We start from the raw sequence: 22,851 nt of genomic DNA on the forward strand, positions 1-22,851 counted from the left end.
TAATTTGCTATGCAGACTAGACCTCTCATGCTAAGAGCACCCAATTATTTTAGAAGCCAGGACAAGAGGCTCTGAAGGAGGCTTCAAATTGACCAACGCAAAAACATGTTGACAAGCTCTGATAGGAGAGTAATCAGGTCAATTCCAATAATAACCTTGTGTGGGGTTCTTCAGTATTAAAGTATAAAGAGGTATGTCCATGAACAATTTTATTTTAAAGTCTATATTGTAAATTCCATCTGCGTTTTACATTTAGGCGTCAGAATATTTGATAGTGACAAAGTACAATATTTTGAAATAATTGTACTGTTGTGCATTTATTATATTGCCAGTGCATCGCTGGCACACTTCATATTAAAAAGATTTGTAGAAAGCTTGGCCAAGAAAGATAGAGTTATGAGGGCATATGAAAAGACTAACAGCCAGATTCATCAAACCAAAATCCGCTCGCAAAGGGCCAGATTCTGAGAATCTGGCCCTTTGGGAGTGGTATTTTTGCATTTGGGATGCATCATCCCAGCTAACATGTTGTGCTCATTCTCAAACTTACAAAACATACCCCCCCCCCTTCTCCTTTGAATGGGGTTTACTGCTGCCTAATTCTGCCTACTTGTGACAGAGAAATATGCAGGAGTAAAATCATTTACATAGGTTTACATCCAATAAATGCTTTTTGAATAAAGGGTAATGCCTTCTGACATTGGTGTTGAGGATCTGTGGCACAAACATTCTATGCACACTCTGAGGCTGAGTCTGTGCCCAACATTACTGGTATTTCATTCTACTCTCATTACCCGTCCTCTCACTTTGTGATGTGTGGGCGGTCAGGGCCTCCCATTGGGAACCCATTAGCAAATATAATTTTTTAATATACCATTCATATACAGTTTTTAGTCAGTTTGAAAGTGCAACGGATTGCCGGAGACAGAGGAACGAAGGAATATGGAAATAAAATGATTTGCCTGACATGTGAAGTGAGGAGGTCTGGATAAGAACCCAAGGACCCTATAAATCTTAGGCCATAGTTTCCCTGTTTGCGCCACAGCGCACCTCAAAACAGGTGTGCCGGGCACAGACAGGGAAGGGGGTTTATTTAACAGCCCCTTGCACTGCTGGTGCGTCCCTTTTTTGCTACATACAAAGTTACCCACCAGTGGCACAAGGGGCTCGTAAATAAGCACCGTAGTGCGCCCTATTACACTGACTGTGCTGCCCTCGGGGCCGTCGTGAAGTCATGCTGCCCTGGGGGCAAGGCATTCAAGTGAAAAATGGAGCAGCTCTGAAGCAGCCGCTCCGTGTTTCACTATGTAGGCAGCAACCTGTCTGCACTTTTAAGGGGGATTAGAGATCACTTTGCAGGTCGTGAAGTGACTGACTGTACCCACCTGCAAGGGGATGTCTGGGGGGCGCATAGGACGACACTTTCCCACTTCCAGAGGGCTGCTTTGACGGGCCGCACTGACAGTGGACTTCCTGACAGCTTCTTTGCCTCTGCGCCACTTCTATAATATGACCGGGTCACAGAGGCAAAGGGATCCGCTCATGTGCATGAATGCATGAAGCCTCCATGCAAATGAGGGAACACCTTCAGGCGATAGCACGGCTGCTATATGTGCAACAGCGCTATCTGTATTACAGAAAGGGTCGCCCAAGCATCTGCTACACTTTCTGTTATACCAAAGTGCTACAGGGGAGTGCATAGCGGGCGCACATGCCCGTTCCGCTTCCTGGGCACTTTTCATAATGCGGCCTTTGATCTCCTAGCTGTACAGGTAACAGATTGAACCAATGCACCACACATGTTCCACAAACTCTCCCCTCTGGATTTACCACATTTATGAAAGGTTCCCATTCAGAGGATGTGTAGGAAGCAAATGATAAACCATCTTCTTAACCAATGACTTAGTGCATGGTTTAATGTGTGCTGCAGGTTGATGCATGTCTTTATTTCAGTTATCAGTACCCCAAGTTCTATGAATCTCAAGTGCATAAATCTGTGGTCATGACATATGCTGTGGGACCTGATTAGCGTAACCAAAATATCGACTGACAGGAATAGTGTGCAATCCATGTCCTTCGCAAACATATCACATTGGAGTTTTGTTGTGTCATCAGAATCAAGGGCTGTGTAATGCCACTTCAAATGGCATCATGGCTGTCGATCATCTGATGCAAAGATCTGTGATGTCACAGGGGGCCAAACGGCGTACAGTGTCAGTTCTTCGCCACTATAGTGTTGGTGAAATGAAGCCGCTGCTCGGGCCTTTTAAGCATTTTACATTCAATTGTTTTACCTTTTGTAAGTGGCACAATACTCAGGTCCAAACCAGCTGCGATGTAGATAGGCTAAAAAGAGGCCTCAACATTCGCTGCCTTTACAGTCATTTCATCTGCACAAATTCTAAAGATCATTCACACAAATTACTCAATATTATGAGGAAATGCGAAAATTGGCAGTGCTATACTATAGTACGCTTACCTTGGCAACATCCCTGTTGGCATCAGGCAGCAACATGATTAAGAGATGCAGGGCTTGCAGCTGTAATTTGATCTTGGAGATTTCTAAGGGAATAATAAAACCCCAAAACATGAAGCTAATTCAAAAACCATTAATAACAGGAGTTCATTAGAAAACCATAAATTAGCCTATGCTACCGCTTGTGTGGAAATTAATCAGATGTGTAATTTCCTATCAATTCGAGAACATTTTACTGCTGTGTTTAATTCAGCACAGCTGGAAAATGGCAGATTATAGTCGAAATGTCGCTTGTTGTGAATCCCCCCAAATACAGGGTGAAGTTGTGGGCTACTTGCTTTTTTTCTTCTGGCTGACTTCTTTTAGCACATTTGCTAACCCATAAATATAATAAAGTATGCCTACTTATAAGGTAAGTATCTTGTTTTATTTGGTTTGTTAATAAATTTCGTACTTAGCCATTTATCTGCTTAAGGATGACCAACCAGACCAACCAGCTTGTACTGGGTTAGTTTTTTCCAAATCATTTATGCCCTCACTATTTCCCTTTGTCATTTACTTGTGTGCTGTCAAGTTGATAATATCGTTCTACAGCTATGATTAAGTATTGTCTTTTATACTGGCGCCTCCTTGGCTTTTTTTACTCTAGGTCATGTGCAGGACAATTAATGTAGTCTGATTTTTAGGTCGAAGCTACCAGACAGTGCAGCTGTCTGGTTTGCTAAGGACATCTTGAGGACATTCAGGAAGCTTCCCTAGGAATGCATACCAACCATTGCTTACCAGTGACTTTGTGGTTTTTAACTCACATTTGCTTACTTTCTATTTGCTGACTTTATTTGTTTTAGGCTGTCCAGCTTGAGTCTGTCCCTCTCGTGGAGCATACCCTGCTTACTGTATTCTTCTACAGTGCTTGCTTTTTCTAAACAGGCTTTTAAATCTTGTTCTTATCTTGTCACATTTGCTGTGCATTCAAAGACAGGGGTCAAATTGTCAGGCTCTGCCTTCCAAGGGAGCTTGGTGTTTACTTTTCTTTGTCTGTCTTGAAAGTGAGAGAATTTATCTGACAATCTTGCTCTGAAAGAAATGACTTTTTTTATAGCAAACAACATTTAAATGTCTGTAAATGAACTGTGCAGATATTTCAGAATATATCAGAACTAGGAAAGCACAAATAAAGTAATTTTTTTTAGGAATTCTGAAATGTGGTGGAAACAAATATTTTAATACAATCAAAACAAATGAATACTCTAGGGGCTGACATTTCTACACATTATTGTTTGTGCACTAAATACTTTACTCAGTAAAACTGTATGTCTGTGCAAATGTATGGGTCATTTTAATTGAAAATATGTTGTCTGAAATGGCAGTGCACTACCACACCATACATACTCCACTTTATGCCATGTCACTCCACGGTACTATGCATTATTCCATGCCACTGCACTCTACTCTGCACCACTCCATTCTGCGCCACTGCAATCAGTGTCACTTAACTCTACGCCTCTCTACTCTACTCTGCACCACTATACTCCATGCCAGTGCACTCTAAGCGACTCTACTCTACTCTGCACCACTTCAATCTACACCACTCCACTCTACGCCACTCTACCCTGCAACACTGCACTTTATGCCAAGACACTCTACACCAATGCACTCTACTCTGTACCACTCCACTCTACCCTGCACCACTAAGCATTATGCCACTTCACTCTACTCTGAAACAGTCTACTCTATGCCACTGCCCTCTATACAAGTGCACTCTATTGCATTTTAATCCACTCTGCGCTACTCCACTGTATGCCACTCTACGTCACTGTAGTCTATGCCACTGCAATCTACACAGTGTCTCTCCACTCTACGCCACTGCACTCTGTGCCACTGTACTTCACTCTGCACAACTCTACTCTAGGCCACTGCACTTTACACCACTCTACTCTAAACAACTGCACGCTACAGCACTGCCCTCTAGCTAATCTACTCACTTCGCTGTACTCTACTTCACTATACTTTACACTAAAGCACTCTACTCTAAAGCATTGCTCTCTATGCCACTACACTCTACACCATTGCACTCTATGTCACTGCACTCTACACCACTCCATTCTACTCTGCTCCACGGTACTCTGTGCCACTGCTCTCTATGCCTCTCAGCTCCATGTCACTGCACTCTAAGCCACTCTGCTCTACACCACTGCACTCTACAACACTCTACTCTGCAACACTGCTCTCTCCGCCAATCTACTCTGCACCACTCACTCTATGCCACTGCACTCGATGTCACTCCACTCCACTCTGCAACACTCTACTCTACAGCACTGTACGGCACTCTATGCCACTACACTTTAGAACACTCTACTCTGCAGCACTCCACTCTATGCCACTGCACTCTACTTTACTCTGCTCCACTCTACTCTACGTCAATGCACTTTATGCCAGTATCCTCTACTCTGCACCACTCTACTCAGTGTCACTGATCTCTACAAAAATTGCACTATATGACACTCTTCTCTGCACCACTATATCAAACTGCACTCTATGCCACCCTACTCTGCAGCACTGCGTTCTTCTCCCCTGGTCTCTACGCCACTGCACTCTATGCCACCCGACTCTACTATGCACCACTCTAATCTACGTCACTGCACTCTACGGTGCTGTGCTGTATGCTGCTGCATTCGATGTTGCTGAACTCTATGCCACTCTACTCTGCTTCACTCTACTTTATGCCAACACATTCTACACCACACTAAACTCCAACAGTCTAGGCCCCTCTACTCTACTCTTCACCACTCCATTCCACTGTACACCTGTCTATGCGACTCCACACTATGCCACTCCAACACATGACACTCTACTCTACTCTTTGCCATTCTAAACCACTGTATGCTACAACAAGCTACTCCACTCTACTTCACTCTACCCTACGTGACTCCACGCCACTACATGACCCTGTACAATCCTCCACTCTATGACACTGCACTCTATGATCCTTCATGATACATCAAGACACTCCTCAACACTCTTCCCCACTATACAACACTCTGCTCTATGACACCCTACTCTAATCCAATCTAAGCCACTAGACAACACTCTACACCACTCCTTTTTCCTCTACGCCACTCCACTCTATGCCACTCAATGTCACTCCACTCTACTCCACTCCAGTCTATCCAATCTGACACTCTATGCCACTGCGCTCTACAACACTTTACTCCACTCTGTGCCATGACACTCTATGCCCCTCTACTACACTATATGCCCCTTCACCCTCCACCCCTCCACTCTACAACACTCCACTCTTTGACACTCCACTCTACGAAACTCCACTCTACGACACCCTACTCTACGACACTCCACTCTACGACACTCCACTCTACGACACTCCAATCTACGACACTCCAATCTACGACACTCCGCTCTATGACACTCCGCTCTATGACACTCTGTGCCATTCCTCAACACTCGCTCTATGACACTGCATGCCACTATATGACAACTCCACAGCACTTCAAACCCCTCCACTCTACGTCACTCTACACCACAACACTCTACACCCCTCTCTGCTAATCCACACACCTTTAGCCATGCTGAACAGCAGCCAAGCTGGTGTACAACATAGCTAAAACACAATGACAAAGCCAATATTTCTTGCATAGGCGAGACCTATTGGCCTTGCCAATGCATGTTTATATCTGCTAGCGATAATTGCTAACATGCCTTGCCTTTAACACATGATACTGCGTAAGTGATTCATTTGGTAGACAGGCACACAGTTATCATTAGAGCAGTAGGAAGTGTGGCATCCAACATCAGGGCTGTGTATGGCGTTGATGCATGCCAATTACGACTTTTTTACCACCAAACAAGGGGCCGATTTTTTGCTTCATTAGGGTCCCTGGCACACTTGCTACACCACTGGCCATTTAAAATATATTTAAATATACCTGATGCCTGGTACTGGTGATTTGAATTACCTACATGGAACAACATGCAATGCAAGGCTTTTCTTTTACTCTTCAAATCTTAAAAACAAAATTATTTTGAAAAATCTTCACCTGCAGCCTATATCTATGGGTCTTTCCAAAAACGCTCCTTCAAAAGTGCAAGTGGAATTCCCAAGGGGATCATAATTGTGTATTTTTTGACTGCGCGCAAATCCCTGTTGGTGGTACTGGGATGGCCCCTAAGTGTATTTTTTTTAAAATACCTGGTCTCTATAATCAGGCCTTGGGTTTGAGGCAGGTGGTAGCAAGATGATGCTCTTGGTTTTGTCCTATCTCCTTTCAGCCAGGTGAAGAGGCTTTACCTACTATCAGACTGAATTTCCTTGCTTCCCTGCTGGAAGTCATTGGGGTAAGAACTGGATCACTGACAGAATATCGACAGTCAAAATATCGACTTGCAAAAATATCGAGGTAAAAATATCGAATGTCAGAATATCGACTTCCTATCTACAACAGGTAAGTACAAAAATATCGACTCCAAAATATCGATAGGAAAAAATATAGACAGTCAAAATATCGAATTTTTTAGATATCTTAAAAGTAATTTAAAACTAATATAATAATAAATATAATTAATTTAAACATACTTAATATACTTGAATAAACTTAAAATAAATAAATAATTAATGTAACTTTTAAAAAAATTTAAAAAATAATTAAAAAACACATATATATATATATATACATATTAATAACAAAACATATACAATATTTTTTCCGTAGGATAGCGAGAGGGTTAAATTTACTATTCCCACTCCAGAGAGTGCAACAGTAGAGAAAGCGTTGGATAGCGTAGGGGTAAAAATTACTATTCCCACTCCAGAGAGCGCAACAGTTAGGGAAAGCGTTGGATAGCGTAGGGATAAAAATTACTATTCCCACTCCAGTGAACGCAACAGTAGGGAAAGCGTTGGATAGCGTAGGGGTAACAATTACTATTCCCACTCCAGTGAGTGCAACAGTAGGGAAAGCGTTGGATAGGGTAGGGTTAAAATTACTATTCCAACTCCAGAGAGTGCAACAGTAGGGCAAGCGTTGGATAGTGGGAGGGTAAAAATTACTATTACCACTCCAGAGAGAGCAACAGTAGGGAAAGCATTGGATAGCATAGGCGTAAAAATAACTATTCCCACTCCAGAGAGTGCAACAGTAGAGAAAGAGTTGGATAGCGTAGGGGTAGAAATTACTATTCCCACTCCAGTGAGTGCAACAGTAGGGAAAGCGTTGGATAGCGTTAGGATAAAAATTACTATTCCTACTCCAGAGAGTGCAACAGTAGGGAAAGCGTTGGATAGCGTAGGGATAAAAATTACTATTCCCACTCCAGTAAGTGCAACAGTAGGGAAAGCGTTGGATAACGTAGGGGTAAACATTACTATTCCAACTCCAGAGAGCACAACAGTAGGGAAAGCGTTGGATAGCGTAGGGATACTAATTACTATTCCAACTTCATAGAGTGCAGCAGTAGGGAAAGTGTTGGATAGCGTAGGGGTAAAAAATACTATTCCCACTCCAGTGAGTGCAACAGTAGGGAAAGCGTTGGATAGCGTAGGGGTAAAAATTACTATTCCTACTCCAGAGAGTGCAACAGTAGGGAAAGCGTTGGATAGAGTAGGGGTAAAAATTACTATTCCCACTCCAGTGAGTGCAACAGTAGGGAAAGCATTGGATAGCGTAGGGGTAAAAATTACTATTCCTAATCTAGAGAGTGCAAGAGTTATAAATAACAAATATTAATACCAATTACAATTTAATTAAAATATTTTACAATTTTATAAAATATATTAATTAATCAATTAAAATTCCAAATAAAAATTAACTAATAATACAAATTACCTACTAATACTAATTATTTACCAATTACCAATAAATTAATTTACAATATAAAAGTAATTAAAAATTAAACACAAATAAAAATATTTAAACATTTTTAATTACTTACAATTAAATTACTTCCCAAGCTATTCCCCTATAAACACACAACCCACTACAGAAAATGATATATTTATCAATAAATCAATTACATTAAATTACAAATTATATCTTAATGAATTACCAATTAACAATTAATTAACTATTAATTCTAAATAAATACAAATAAATAAAATAAGATATTCAATTAATTATAATTAAATTACTTCCCACCCTATTCCCCTATAAACCCTCAACGCACTACAGAAAACAAATTACTAAAATTAACACATTTATCAATTACTCAATTAAAATTAATTACTGATTATATTTTAATTATTTACAAAGTAATAATTAATTCACAATTATTTCCAAAAATATACCAATAAATAAAATAACATATTTAATTAATTATAATTAAATTACTTCCCACCCTATTCCCCTATAAACCCACAACCTGCTACAGAAAAGAAATTACTAAAATGAACATATTTATCAATTAATCAATTAAAATTAATTACCAATTACATTTTAATTATTTACAAAGTAATAATTAATTCACAATTATTTCCAAAAATATATCAATAAACATATTTAATTAATTATAATTAAATTACTTCCCACCCTATTCCCCTATAAACCCACAACCCGCTACAGAATTATATTACACAAAAATTAAAAATTAATATTAACTTACCTTAAATTCGATATTTTTGTTGTCTATATTCTGTCTAGTCGATATTATGTCCATTCTATTCGATATTAAAATTTTCTAGTCGATATTTTGGTAATCTATATTCTGTCTAGTCGATATTATGTCTATTCTATAATTTTTTACTCGAATTATGTCTAGTCGATAATAAAAACTCGATATTTTGACTCTATACCATAAGAACTATAGGTAATAGAGCTAATGCAGCATAAACTACCAGCGCTGCCATGGGGCCCCGCAGGGTGGCAAGGAAAAAAGACTGTTTTATGTAATTTGTCTGTCTGCCTGGCACTGCTTTTATAAACAAGACTAGTTTGTTCTTAGCTAAGCATCTATGGATGACTTACAGATACAAATTTGTCCTAGCGGTTTTGAGGGCTACAAAGAATTGTTGATTTGTGGTATGTGTGTATAGTGTGCTAAACTGCATTTACTCTTCCATCTACAGGAACTGGAGTTCTTAAATATTTCTCTTAGCCTCTCAGTTTTCAGACGGGGTTTGAGGGTCAATTTTATTTGGCCTGGACATTTTTTAAATGCCGTTTCAGAAGTCTGGCATGAATGTAATTATATAACCAAACTGGCATAGCAAAAGACTCCAGATAAGTAGCTGTGCTGAAGATGGGGTGATATTATAACCTTATAGCTCACTGCTAATGATTGTACTGGGTGTTAAAGGCCCTGAAACGGGGTGAAGGCATGAACCTCAGGCGAGGGGCCCAAGGCAGAACGTCTATAAAGCCATTAGAACACTCCACACACTGAGGGTAGAAAGTTCAAAATGTAACAGAAGAACAACATTGGCGTGTGGGAGCAGGAGGGCTATACCCATCATTATTGTCCCTGAACCTCTTCAGTCAAGCTCTAAACATCCCACTATTCTAATGTTGGTTAGCAACAATGATCAAATTAAGGAGTTCTGTCTCTGTCATCCTGTTCTTGTTGAAAAGGATACCAACATTACGTACGGACGTCATGGGCAAACATGCGTGCAGTACCTTCACTAGCTGGCCAACTGAAAAGCAAAGGACTAACAAAGAGTTTTCTATAACCATTTGGATTTGTTAAGGGTCAGCCGGTTGGCCTTTGTCCAATCCTAGCTTTCAGAGTGACAGCGAGGCAGGGCCGACACTTTCCATCTGAAGACAGTACCTAGGATTAAGTTGCGCACCTCTTCAGACTGAGCAAAGTCGCATTATATCTCTGAGTTGTTACCACAGTTCATGCTGCCTAACTTGTAAGATGAAGAAGACTACATAGATTTTGAAAAGAACCAAATATAGGCTTTTGTTTGTACCACCCTGAACCCCAGAAGGTTAGCTGGTGTAAAATATGCCATTTTCTGTACTGGATGCCTTCAATTAGAAAGATACGTAGGCAACCTGGCAAGGCCATTGACCTCTCTGTAGTCTTTTGTATTCTCTCCAGCAGATATACATGACCATTGGAGTCCAAGGCAGGAAGCATGTTAAACCATAACTACTAGGGTTTCACTTTTCTGGACACAGGTGATGTGATCCTAATTGAAAGTCTACCCTATTGCATTATCTTCAGCCTCTGAAAATTACCCATCATACCTGCTATCTGCTCCAATAGGTTGCACAGGGCCAGTTAATTGCTCATGGTAGCTGTCCCTTTTAAGTGACGTTTGCGATAGTTCTACAGAGTGCAATGTAACTGTAGAGACTCAAGGTTTGTCCAAATGCATCTTTGAGGCCTAGTGTTATATTACTTTACTCAATTTTAGAAAAAGCACTACAAAATAAAACACTTTTCAGCTTTTGGCCAAGGCCTTAATTATTTGGCTGACTGATCTGTGTACAAGTCATGATAACCAGTTCAGATATAGGTAAAGATAAAATCTCTGGCATCCCTGGACGCCACCCTAACTTGCATGCAAGAATGTGCTGTAGACATTAGACCTGCCAACCTTGAAATTAATTTTCAGGGTGTGAGGGTGAGTTGAGCTTTGAGAGCATCACTGCTTGAACACTCACTAAGGTCCTCGGTGGGAGAGGGGTCAATGAGAAGGAGGGTGCTTAGAGTCCAACTCTGCATGAGCAGGCAATTGTAGTTTCTCTCCTGAACACCAACAAAGGCTTCACACACTGTCCAGATGAACTGGGGAAGTTGTAAAATCCCAGATGGTCTTAAGCTACGCAAGGCCTTCAGGGACAACCTGGAAACCCACTGAGTGCAGGGGCTTCTATCTCACCTTGCCTATCGACTCTCACTGGGAGAGCTGGTGGCGAGAGCTGATACAGTGTGACACCGGTTGCACAATGTAGGTTGGCAGGTCTAAGACATTATACATGACAGCGCTCATAAAAATATACAATGTATCACATGCTTTAACCAATGAAGTCATAGCTGCTCATATAACAAAAGAAATCAACAAATGCGTCACTGCAGAATATGAAGACGGGTTAAAATGTGCATTTGGAACCGGTCCAAATGCCAAATATGCATGTTGTCTACCCCTGGCCATTGTTGGGGAATCAGAGGGTTACACTAGGAAGAGATGCTTGTGCTGCCCCCTCTGTAATACAGATAGTGCTGGTGCACATGTAGTGCCAGTGGTATCTCAATAGGCATTCCCTCATTTGCATGATGATGTGACCCCATGCAAATGAGGGAATTTCTTTACCTCTGCGCCCTTAATGTATAATGGATGGCGGTGCAAAGGCAAAGAAGCTGTCAAGATGTGCAATGAAAGTGTGCCACAAAACTGTGGCACGTCATCAGTGCACCCCCTGGTAGTGGCGCTCTAAAGCGGGGAAGAGCTACGCACCCCTAGACATCCCCCTGCAGATGGGTGTAGTTACTCATTCCACCTGCCTGCAAAGGGATGTTTAATCCCTCTTTAACCCCTTCCGTGCTCCCGTCGGCCGTTCCTCCCTGCTGCTGCGAACGGCCAATGGCCGTCGCAGCCCCGCCCAACTTTTAGAACGCCCGCACCGCGGCGGAATTGCAGCAGCGGTTAAGGCGTTAAAGTGCAGGCAGGTTACTACCAACACAGTGAAATACACAGCGGATTTGAAGCAGTCACTTCATAATTCACTTGAATGAACTGCCTCCAGGGCAGCACAAGTTTGCGGCTGACATGGGAACAGCTCATTCACTGTGACAGGACGCACTGTCCCTGTATGCGCCTGGCGCACCCATTTAAAGGTGTGTTGTGGCGCAAATATGTAATAGGGCCCCCCATCGGCAATGTTAAAACAGATCTCAGAATTCCAACTGGGCTTGTAACTGTAGGTACAGTTATGGACTTATTCAAAATTATAGAGCAACTGGCAATGAGGCCACCAGTAAATGCGCTTTTGGCTTTTTACGGTTATAAAGTGCTATTTCTGTTCGTAAAAATCTATAAATCATGATTTTATGACTCTGGATTTGGAGTGTACGAAAATGAACATACACTTTTGTGCACCTGCCCGTTATTAGGTACCCAACCCAGTTTTATGAATAAGGTCCCCATTTCGTGAGTAGTCATAGGGCGGCCATCTACTTACTTTCCACTAGAGCGATGAAAGCCGGCAGATACTCCACAGTGAAGAGAGGGCTCGGGAGTTCCCTTATAAACATCTTTAGCAGGCCTGCTGCATCGTTGCTGCGAACCTGGTTCCAGTCGAAGTTGTCTTCGTAAAACGTTGCTTCAAGCTCCTGACGTAGAGTCTGCAAGTCAAGGAAGAGTCTGCGAATCAGTATCTGGCTGAAGTGCACAGAAACACGAAAAACTATACTCTGACAAATGAACAACTACAATCCTCTCTGCCATTTTCATAAGTACTTGATGCTGTAACAGCTGCATACATCTTTTAGCACAGTGTGTCATACTCACGTTGCCTTTTTGTGTAATAATAAAAAACACCATCAAAGATCAGGTTGACTAGGTATATATTTCAGCATTTTTTTTTATTATAGTCATTTATTTGTGCATCACAGTTTTTCTTGACAATAAATAGCCTGTGTTAAATAGATAATGCTTATTTCCTGCTACTCCAAAATATAAAGTGACCTCAGCAACGATTATTAAAACGTCTGTACATCTATAATCTCCCATACCTCAAACTATGGCCGGTGACACACTTTTGAGCAATAAAACTGAGTTAATTTTTAGTGATCCGTTGTGATGCAGCCATGAGGATCATTCATAGCTGTGCTGATAACAGTATGCTTGTTGATTACAGTTGTCAAATTTTTACAAAATAAATATAAATACAGAAATAAAACAACTTACCACATGCATACAATAAAATTGCTAATTGTACACGTTTCCAATAAATCTAGGGGCTCATTTACAACAAAATGATGCAAGGCGGCACCGCAAGCCAGCTTGCTGCACCACGCTGCACCATAAGGATTTATTTATTTATGGCAATACGACTCATCTCTGTCCTTTCCTTTGTGCTGGTGCTGTTTAGGCAACCTTACGCCAGTACAGACACCCTAGCACAATGGTGCTGAAATCCGGTTGTGTTTGTGTAGGAAGGGACACTTTCCTCCACAAAAAAAAATAGTTGCGCCTGACCTGGGGATGCGCACGGTTTTGATGCATTACCAGATTTAAGCTGTGTTGTAAATCTGGGACTGTGTCAAATACCATGGGTTTGGAGTGGGAACACCCACCGCAACGCCCATGGCATGCCTCTCTGAAACAGTGTGAGGCAACACAGCGACTTGCACTGCGTTACTTCACACCATGGGGCATATTTGCAAGCAACAGGCGCAATGCAGCATTGCAAGCCAGCTTGTTGCACCGTACCATAGGCAAAGTGATGGGATTCGTTGTATTTACGACGATATGACACATCCCTGTTCTCATTTTTACGCAGGCGTACAACTGGCTGCCGAGCGTTAACGCGTGCAGCCTTGCACAATGGTGCAAGGGGGTCTGCATTGTAGCAATGACTGTTTGTCCCTTCCTGCATACAAAAAATCAATGGAGGTATTTTCCTCCTTTTAAGTATGTTGCAGAATGCAGCACACATAGAGATAACAATTAATTATCCTCATTGTGCCTGCCCTGGAGAGGTGTAAGGTTTTGACGCATTCCCAGGTCTACAAGTCCTTGTAAATCTGGGACTGCGTCAAAATCCATGGGTGTTGTGTGGGAACACCCACCGCAATGCCCATGGACTGCCTCCTTGGTGCTAAGTAAGGCAACGCAGCGCTTTGCCCTGTGTTGCCTCACTCACTATCTACAAGGCCATGAAAAGCCATGCAGGGTGGCTTTATGTGGGTAAATATGGGTCTGCACTTTGCACTGCTGATGCATCAAAAAAAGTGCCGAAGTGGCGGCGCAAGCTCCTTGCAAATATCCCCCATATGTACGAGGCCATGAAAAGCCTGCACTGTGCGCATCCGGGGCGTTGCAAAAGTGACGCTTTGACTGCAGAAATGTGCTGCACAGGGCTTGTAAATAAGCCCCACAGTTTTTTAAAAGTACCTAATACATTCGGAATGTTCTCAGTGCTGAAGCTTTCAGCGACCCTTGGATTACTTTACCAGAGACCGTCCTTTAACACACACAGTGAAGTACAAAGATCGCCCAATAGATGGCACTGCACCTCCTTCTGACGTTTCCATTATTCTACTGTTCTCACTCCTGTTCTGTTTCAGATGAAGCAAACTAAAAAAAGGTATATTCCAAATAAATACGTACCTTGTCGGATCTTTGCCCTTGAAAATCACTGTTTTACGTTTCGGAATAAAGTACCTTCTTTTTTTATCAACTCTTTAATTTTATGGTATGTTCTTTACATGTCATTTTTTTCATAATCTACGTTTTACTGCTCTCACTTTTTATGGCGGTTATCACTGTGTATTCATGCATAAGATAAGACGTGCAGAAAAAACATGTGTTGCTGCGAAAAAATCAAACACGAGCATTGGCAAAGACGGCCTTGCTATTTTAAAAGTGCAATCGCTGTTCATCTCATGCAGAGATTCTGTGTGTGGTGTTATGGATGGGGAGTAGAAGTGGATGAATGTGAGAATGAGTCAACATTTGGATACGGGGGAGTGGGTACAGGGATGAACAAGTGAGTGCACTGGCTGAGTGGCTGGATGAATGGACGAGTGAGTGCATAGTTGTAGACCTACAAGTACATAAAGAGTACAGGCTGAGCTCGCAGAGAGCTCTGGTAATGTTTTTAGTATTCCAAGATTCCTCAAAATATGCCACTGCAAGTATTACACGGGGGCTAGGAACCATTGTGGCAAGAAAAGCCCAAAACACATTTGATGAATTATTACCACCAGTATGCCAGTTTAAGCATTGAACCATGAGTGGACCGCACTGCTTTAAGAGTACCTTCCATGTGGCAGAAGTACCACAATATGACAAGAATTACCAACAGAATGCATGGTCATTGGTCACATTTGCTATGTGTTAGTGCATGAGACATAGGAAATCAGGCCAATAGTTTCCCACATAATATTCTTAGACTGGGCATGTAAATAGTACTATTAAGGGAAAGTGTCAAAGGCTTTATTATGCAGCAATGGGAAACAGCATTTACAACGCATTCTTTAGATCGCATGCCATTACAACAACCGCGTTGTTACAACGGGAACCATGACATCGCAAGTCGTTACAACGACTTGCTGTAGGGGGCAGAAGGTGTTGGATTTACAATCCAACTCCTTCCCTGCTGTAGCACAAACTGGAGTAGGAAGAGTACATTATACTATTCCTAAATCCAGCGCGCCCCCTACAGCAAGTCGTTGTAACGACTTGCAATGTAATGGTTCGCGTTGTAACAACACAGTTGTTGTAACAACACAGTTGTTGTAACACACGCGTTTTATTGGCATGCAATCTAAAGCATGTGTTGTAAAGAGATATATTCTGCAGCAATTAATGGGTGCATTACGCATATTCATTGGTGGCTGTGTTTGCAACAATGCACATTGCAGCAAATTAGGGAAAATATATAGAGGTCTCCTAAGTGAAGTGGAATTCTGCACATTTTACTGCTATTGCCCAAGATACAGGCCGTCAGTGTTCAGTACTATGCTTACATATCCCAACAAGCATTGGAAATGCAATAGGTCTCGCATTAGAAAAGTTGGAGCTATTGGTCTTGTAAATGACAAATATTTTATTTATTTGTTGGTTTTTAAAATAGCTAAATTGATAGCTTTGTCATTTACAATGCCAATAGTTATAACTTTCGCGAATGTGACACCTATAGCATTTGGAATGCAACATGTTTTGTATTTACGTGACTTAGATGGCAGCTCTGGTCGTTAGGCCACATCTCTAGAGAGCAGGAGAGTGCAGCAGAGGAGAGAAGCACAGCAATGCAATAGGTCTCGCATTAGGAAAGTTTGAGCTATTGGTATTGTAAAGGACACATTTTTTATTTCTGTGCTTGTTTTGAAAATAGCGAAATTAATAGCTTTGTTATTTACAATGCCAATAGTTTTATCTTTCGCAAATGTGACACCTATTGTAACACAATATGTGTTGTAGCACTGAGTGGTGTGAGGGGGGTGAGGGGTGTGAGGGTGAGGGGGTGTGAGGGTGAGGGGGTGTGAGGGTGAGGGTGAGTGGGTGTGTGAGGGTTAGTGAGGGTGAGTGAGGGGGTGTGAGGGGGTGTGAGGGTGAGGGTGAGGGTGTGTGAGGGTGTGTGAGGGAGGGTGAGTGAGGGTGTGTGAGGGAGTGAGGGTGAGGGTGTGAGGGTTAGGGGGTGTGAGGGTGAGGGTGTGAGGGTGACGGAGGGTGTGTGAGGGTGAGGGGATGAGGGTAAGGGTGTGTGAGGGTGAGGGGGGTGATGGTGAGAGGGTGAGGGTGTGTGAGGGTGAGGCTGAGTGAGGCTGAGTGAGGGTGTGAGGGTGAGTGAGGGTGAGTGAGGGTGTGTGAGGATGAGGGGGTGAGGATGAGTGAGGGTGTGAGGGTGAGGGTGGGTGAGGGTGTGAGGGTGGGTGAGGGTGTGAGGGTGGGTGGGTGGGTGAGGGTGAGAGGGTGTGAGGGTGTATGAGGGTGAGTGGGTGTGTGAGGGGGTGTGAGGGTGAGTGAGGGGGTGTGAGGGTGAGTGAGGGGGTGTGAGGGTGAGGGGGTGTGAGGGTGAGGGTGTGTGAGGGTGAGGGGTTGAGGGTGAGGGGTTGAGGGTGAGGGGTTGAGGGCGAGGGGGTGAGGGTGAGGGTGAGGGGGTGAGGGTGTGTGAGGGTGTGTGAGGGTGAGGGTGGGTGAGGGTGTGAGGGTGGGTGGGTGAGGGTGAGAGGATGTGAGGGTGTATGAGGGTGAGTGGGTGTGTGAGGGTGAGTGAGGGGGTGTGAGGGTGAGTGAGGGGATGTGAGGGTGAGGGGGTGTGAGGGTGAGGGGGTGTGAGGGTGAGGGGTTGAGGGTGAGGGGTTGAGGGTGAGGGGTTGAGGGTGAGGGGGTGAGGGTGAGGGGGTGAGGGTGTGTGAGGGTGTGTGAGGGTGTGAGGGTGGGTGGGTGAGGGTGAGAGGATGTGAGGGTGTATGAGGGTGAGTGGGTGTGTGAGGGTGTGTGAGGGTGAGTGAGGGGGTGTGAGGGTGAGTGAGGGGGTGTGAGGGTGAGGGGTTGAGGGTGAGGGGTTGAGGGTGAGGGGGTGAGGGTGAGGGGTCTGACTTGTTTAATGCCACAGATGCAACAATTATTAGCAGGGACTCCATATACATTCTCAGTAGGACTGCTGCATTTTTAAAAGCCCAGGAGCAGCTCATAGCACAGGAACGGATGTACAAGTAAGAGCACAATACCAGCTACACAGAATAGTGCTCAGCTTTCCTTTTAACAGCCGAATGCATTCTGGGAGTTGTCGTCCTGTTTCATTTCAACTATAACAGATGTACTAATGCACCCTAAAAGGTAAAGGCAAGCCCAGGGCAAAGCTCTGGAATCGCTGATGATATGGTGTCATCTGGAGAGCATAGTATGGAAAACAACACTTCTTGCAGGAGAACTGATATACATTTAAATGTACAGCAGCAGATACACGTGGAAGAAGGAACTGTAATTGATCTCAATACGACTGCAACTTTCTGTTGAAGGAGCGAAATAACTCAGAAACACATGTCCAGGAATGCATCAAGCATTGGCTGTGCAAACACATATGTTAAAACACATCTAACAGGAACTGCATCTGCCATAATGATTTGCGGTATGTAATGCTGACCTGCAGTGTGCCCCCGCACCCCCTACCCTTTTGAAAATTGGACCAATTTGCCCGAAAACAATGACGTGCAAAAGAAAGGCCTGAACTGGGACCCGGAGTGGCAGGGACCCGGAATAGCTGCTGACGTAATGCCATCTAAGAAGGAAAGCAGCTCCCAGGGTTGCCAGGTTCACAGATGGGTGCCATTTTTCCCATTTGTGCGAGGAAAAAAAAACAAGGGGGCAGGGAGAGAACAGATGAGTGGAGGGAGGGAAGGGGTGTGCAGAGGTAAGGGACAGAGAGAAGTAGAGAACGGAAAAAATACATAAAGGGGAGAAAGAAAGGAGTGAGACATATAGTGAAGAGAGTGAGGCGGGGGAAAGGAGGAAACACGGGGAATCGAGAGGGAAAGAAGAGATGGCGAAGCAGAGGGAAGGGGAGAGAAAAAGGTGAAGTAAGAGGGATAGGGAGAGACAAAAGGAAGACAGACTGCAACAAACAAGACGGAGGGCATTAATGTGGGGAGGGGGGAGGAGAATGATAACAGTAGAACCTGTGATTGATAGAACTTAGAAACGGCAAAACTATGATAAGAAGTGTTATAAAGCCTGTGATTGATAGAACTTAGAAACGGCAAAACTATGATAAGAAGTGTTATAAAGCAAAGCAAGCAGATATCGTTATTATCAACATGCAGCGGATTAAAAAAAAAAAAAAAAAAAGAAAAGGAGACACGGCCGGCCAGCCGTGAAACTGAAAGCACGGCCGGCCGGCCGTGAAAAAGCCTTTGATGCAGCAGGGGGTAATTAGGGGAGGAGAATGGCTGGGCTGAGGCAGAGCGCCAAGCCTTTGATGCAGCAGGGGGCGGAGCGGGAAGAGCTGCTGGCGGCACTAAGCTGGCGATTTGATGCTGTGCACGCGCATTTTAACTAATTGCGCTTGCGCATTGAGTTAAAAGTGCACATGCACTTCATCAAATCGCCAGTGAATCGCCAGTGTAGGTAAGCTCTGTTTAAGCCCCCATAGTCTCGCTCTGCTCAATGCGCATGCGCATTGACAGGCGAGACCTAAAAAGGATGCAAAATCCGCATAGCATCTGCAGAAAAATGGTTTGTTACTGCATTAAAGTTGCATGCTGTCAAAAGCGTAAAGCACAATTTACCCTGTAGTGAACAGCCCGTTAAAAATGATCCAGAGTTAAGTATTTGTGCCAAATGATGCCCACAACTGGTGGTAATGACTAGAATCCTCTGAAGAAATTCAAGAAAGAGAGTACCGCAGAGGAGACAGCTGCAAGCGCCCTGTGATGCTCTCTCACAGACGGTGCATCTTCTACTACAGTGGGCGACACATACCACAAGTTGTTGCTAAGTTTACGGCGTGTGTTACCTTAAACTACAATCTTGCGTACTCCGCTGCCCCAACCCTCACCCTGACCAACTGCTTTATATCACCCTCTTCTGTCATTTTCTCATGTAAACCCATGCTACTTTGCACAGACTCTCTATGTACAGCGTTTGCTTCATTAGTAAAAACCAGAACAAAATGTAAGCTAACACTCAGATTGTTATTGGGGTAATATAAATAACCTAGCTAATTTACTTAACAAAACCTAGCTAATTTACTTAACACACTGCATATTGATCACCGCCCCTTAGCAACCACGTGTCCCCATTAGCAATGTGTGTTTACATTTTCCGATTGCTGTAAGACTTTACCTTGTATTGTAGGCAGTGGTTAATTTGAGCCTGTGGTTTCCGGCGCACGAACTGGCACCTGATTGTCAACAAGGGCGGTTGTGACAGTCTGCCACATGGTGGCACTTTCTGTCTAATTTAGAAATGAGCAATGAAACAGTTGTTTATTAATTCATTACGCTATAAAAATAACTAATACCTGCCATCGAGCCATCCTAGTAGTACTGGATTTCCAGAATGGTCTGAATTGTCACACTTGTAGGAAAATAGTGGCGATTAGTTGTGTTGGTACTGTCCTGGCAAGGGCAATAGGTGGTGCAAGCTGCAGTGACCGCCTGACGAGTTTTCCGTGAAGAGCCTCCATAGTGTGTTAGAGGGTAGGTAGCATGCTACACTGCTGGCAGTGCTTGTTTAAAAGATTGTTGAGTTGCACTGTGGCCTACGTAGCAAGTGTTGTTGTGTCATGTATGATTGACAAAGTGATGATGTTACCCTGACATGAGTTGTTGTGCCAAGGCTTTGCTATAGGGGAAAAGAAGTGAGGAATATGTTTGTGCTATATAAAACTTTTCAAATAAATAAATAAATAGAGTGCATACACTGCACTAATTTATTGCTGTGTCCCTTTTAAACGGTCTATATGAAGTTCACCCAAGATTTTAATCTGGTCGCCTCTAAATGTCCTCATTTTTTGTTTTAATCTTGAGTTTAACCCTTTGAAACTGAGTTTAGTAATGCTAATTTTGCTAATTGTCAAGGGTAAGATTCGCTGTCCATGTCTGACAGCAATTTAGATGCCCTCTGCCTTTAAAATGCTTTTTCCCAATAACCTGCCATTCCACCATAAGTCTTCCCTTCGGTGCCCCTTCCACCCCCATCCCCTCCACACACAGGGCACCCTAGGGTACCTTAGGTTGAGTACTCTACCCATATGGAGTACTCAATACTCTATATCGGGCCTGCCTGGTCATTTGCATGGCCCTAACCCTCCCATTCATAACTGATGCAGATGAATGAATCCAGTCAGAAATTGCGCCCCCTCGCTCCCCCGAATTAATTCTGTTCTAGCTCAGGTCCTGGCTTATGTGGGCATCTCACCCCGCTCCTTTGCGCACCATTAGGTGATAGGGCGAAGGCAGTCGAGAATTGGAGGCTAGGTGACTGGCAGGCTAGCTGGCCTCCTGAGCCAAGCCAAGCTGAGCATAGCTGAGTGGGTCACTAAACAAATTAAAAAGGATCCTCCCCCTCCACTTTGATTCCGCAGGGAAAGCACTTCATAGGCTGAGCAAACAGCAGTCGGGCCAGAGTCAGTGCAAACCGGGTCAGCGCCCTGCTCTTCCAACCAGTTGCAGTTTCAAAAAAGTCCCAGGAGAGCCACGTGGATGTTGACAACACCCCCCATACCCCCTCCCACCGCCAGGGAGGAGGAATGGTCCCTCCGAAAAGAAATGCAGCCAGCCCCAGCTCAGCAATACAACAGTGAAGATAAGGTGCTGAGGGTAAGGGAAAGGGCAGTCACCCCATGGCAGTCAGCGCTGGGAGGGTTCACACGATCCAGGCACCGACATGCTCTTAAACTTGCCGCCAGCCGCCATCTTCCCTTAATCAGTTCTTTTTTTAAGAATTAGTCTGTCTACAGGAGACTAGAACATTGTCAAAGGATAAATCACTATTTAAATGTGTTGGTGCTAAATTAGTATACAAGAGCTCAGTCAGTACAACAACTAAAGGGACAACAATGCTATTTTCTAAAACAGAATTCAAAATTTCACATTAAGCAAGCGATCTCGCAGGGAGGTGGGCAATAATTACACCGCATTTAGAAACTACTACACATAACATATGCTCCAGGTACGGAGCAAATCAGGATTATCTATCTATCGTGTGTGACATATGCACAGTCTTGGTAGATAAACCAGGGGACTACTTAATCGTAGGGTATTTTAACTGTGTTCAGTCTCCCTTATTAAATATAACAAATGCCGATGCCCGCAACAGCATGCGTCAGACGAGGAGGGCGATTTCTCTACTAGTGGATCAATACGACCTGGTGGTAGATCCATGGAGATGCGATAAGGGCATCAAAAAAGTCTATACATTTTATTGCCCAGTTCATCATCATTATTCCAATATCAATAATTTTTTAATAAGCAGAAGATTAGCACCTTGGTCCAAGGTTACATTTCCTCCAAATTGGGTATCAGATCATGCCTCCCTCTACCTGGATTCAAAAGTCCTTTGTAGCCAACCTCCTAACCAGTTGTGGATCTTTCCGAATTATTTACAACAATATTTACACAAACTACGGATCCAGGTACCAGAGTTAGTATCCGTTAACCAAAGTATGGCCAGTACCAGGATGGTCTGGGGCACATTAAAAGCTTATATAAGAGAATTCACTAAAGAATATGTGGTTGGTCCACTTTAAATAGCTAAAACAATTAGAAAATAATAGTCTTAGAACCCATTTGGGGGTTTTGGAAGATCTCCATAGAAAACTTACCAGAGGCTCAGACAACGCAAATTTAAAAACAGTAACTTGGCAGGAAATTAAAAAAAAATCAGTCACAAATTAAAGCTATATCAAATTTAAAACTTGCCGACCAAGCCAGGAGATATAAGCATCATCAGTTCGAGCATGGAGATCAATTTGGTACTCTATTGGCTGCTCAAACTCTAATGAATACTGCTAAATAAATGGTGATGTCTATTATAACCTGTGAGGGGGTGGTTATTAATGATCAATCGGCTATCGCTGAAGAGCTTCAGAGCTATTATGAACTACTACACTCCGCTGATCATTCTAACACAGCCGGGTTTAAAACCTACAAAATAAATATTATGAGGTTCCTAGAGGGTAACAAACCACCTACATTTCATGATCTCAATATGGCATGCTTAATTCAGCCTATTACCTACC

At 43.2% G+C, this 22,851-nt stretch overlaps 1 protein-coding gene across 4 annotated transcripts in view; it reads right to left on the minus strand.

Moving 5' to 3' along the window:
• ARHGAP28 (Rho GTPase activating protein 28) overlaps positions 1-22,851 on the minus strand; it is a 1,241,333-nt gene that overhangs the window by 45,232 nt on the left and 1,173,250 nt on the right. For all 4 annotated transcript variants that reach the window (XM_078687539.1, XM_078687538.1, XM_078687537.1 and 1 more), the window contains 2 exons: positions 12,619-12,781; positions 2,480-2,562 (listed from right to left, as the gene is read on the minus strand). In XM_078687539.1, the coding sequence (XP_078543665.1) occupies positions 2,480-2,562; positions 12,619-12,781 (246 nt within the window). The remainder of the gene's footprint in view (positions 1-2,479; positions 2,563-12,618; positions 12,782-22,851) is intronic.

Source organism: Lissotriton helveticus, chromosome 4_1 (assembly GCF_964261635.1).
Source record: "Lissotriton helveticus chromosome 4_1, aLisHel1.1, whole genome shotgun sequence".
Lineage (NCBI taxonomy): Eukaryota > Metazoa > Chordata > Amphibia > Caudata > Salamandridae > Lissotriton > Lissotriton helveticus.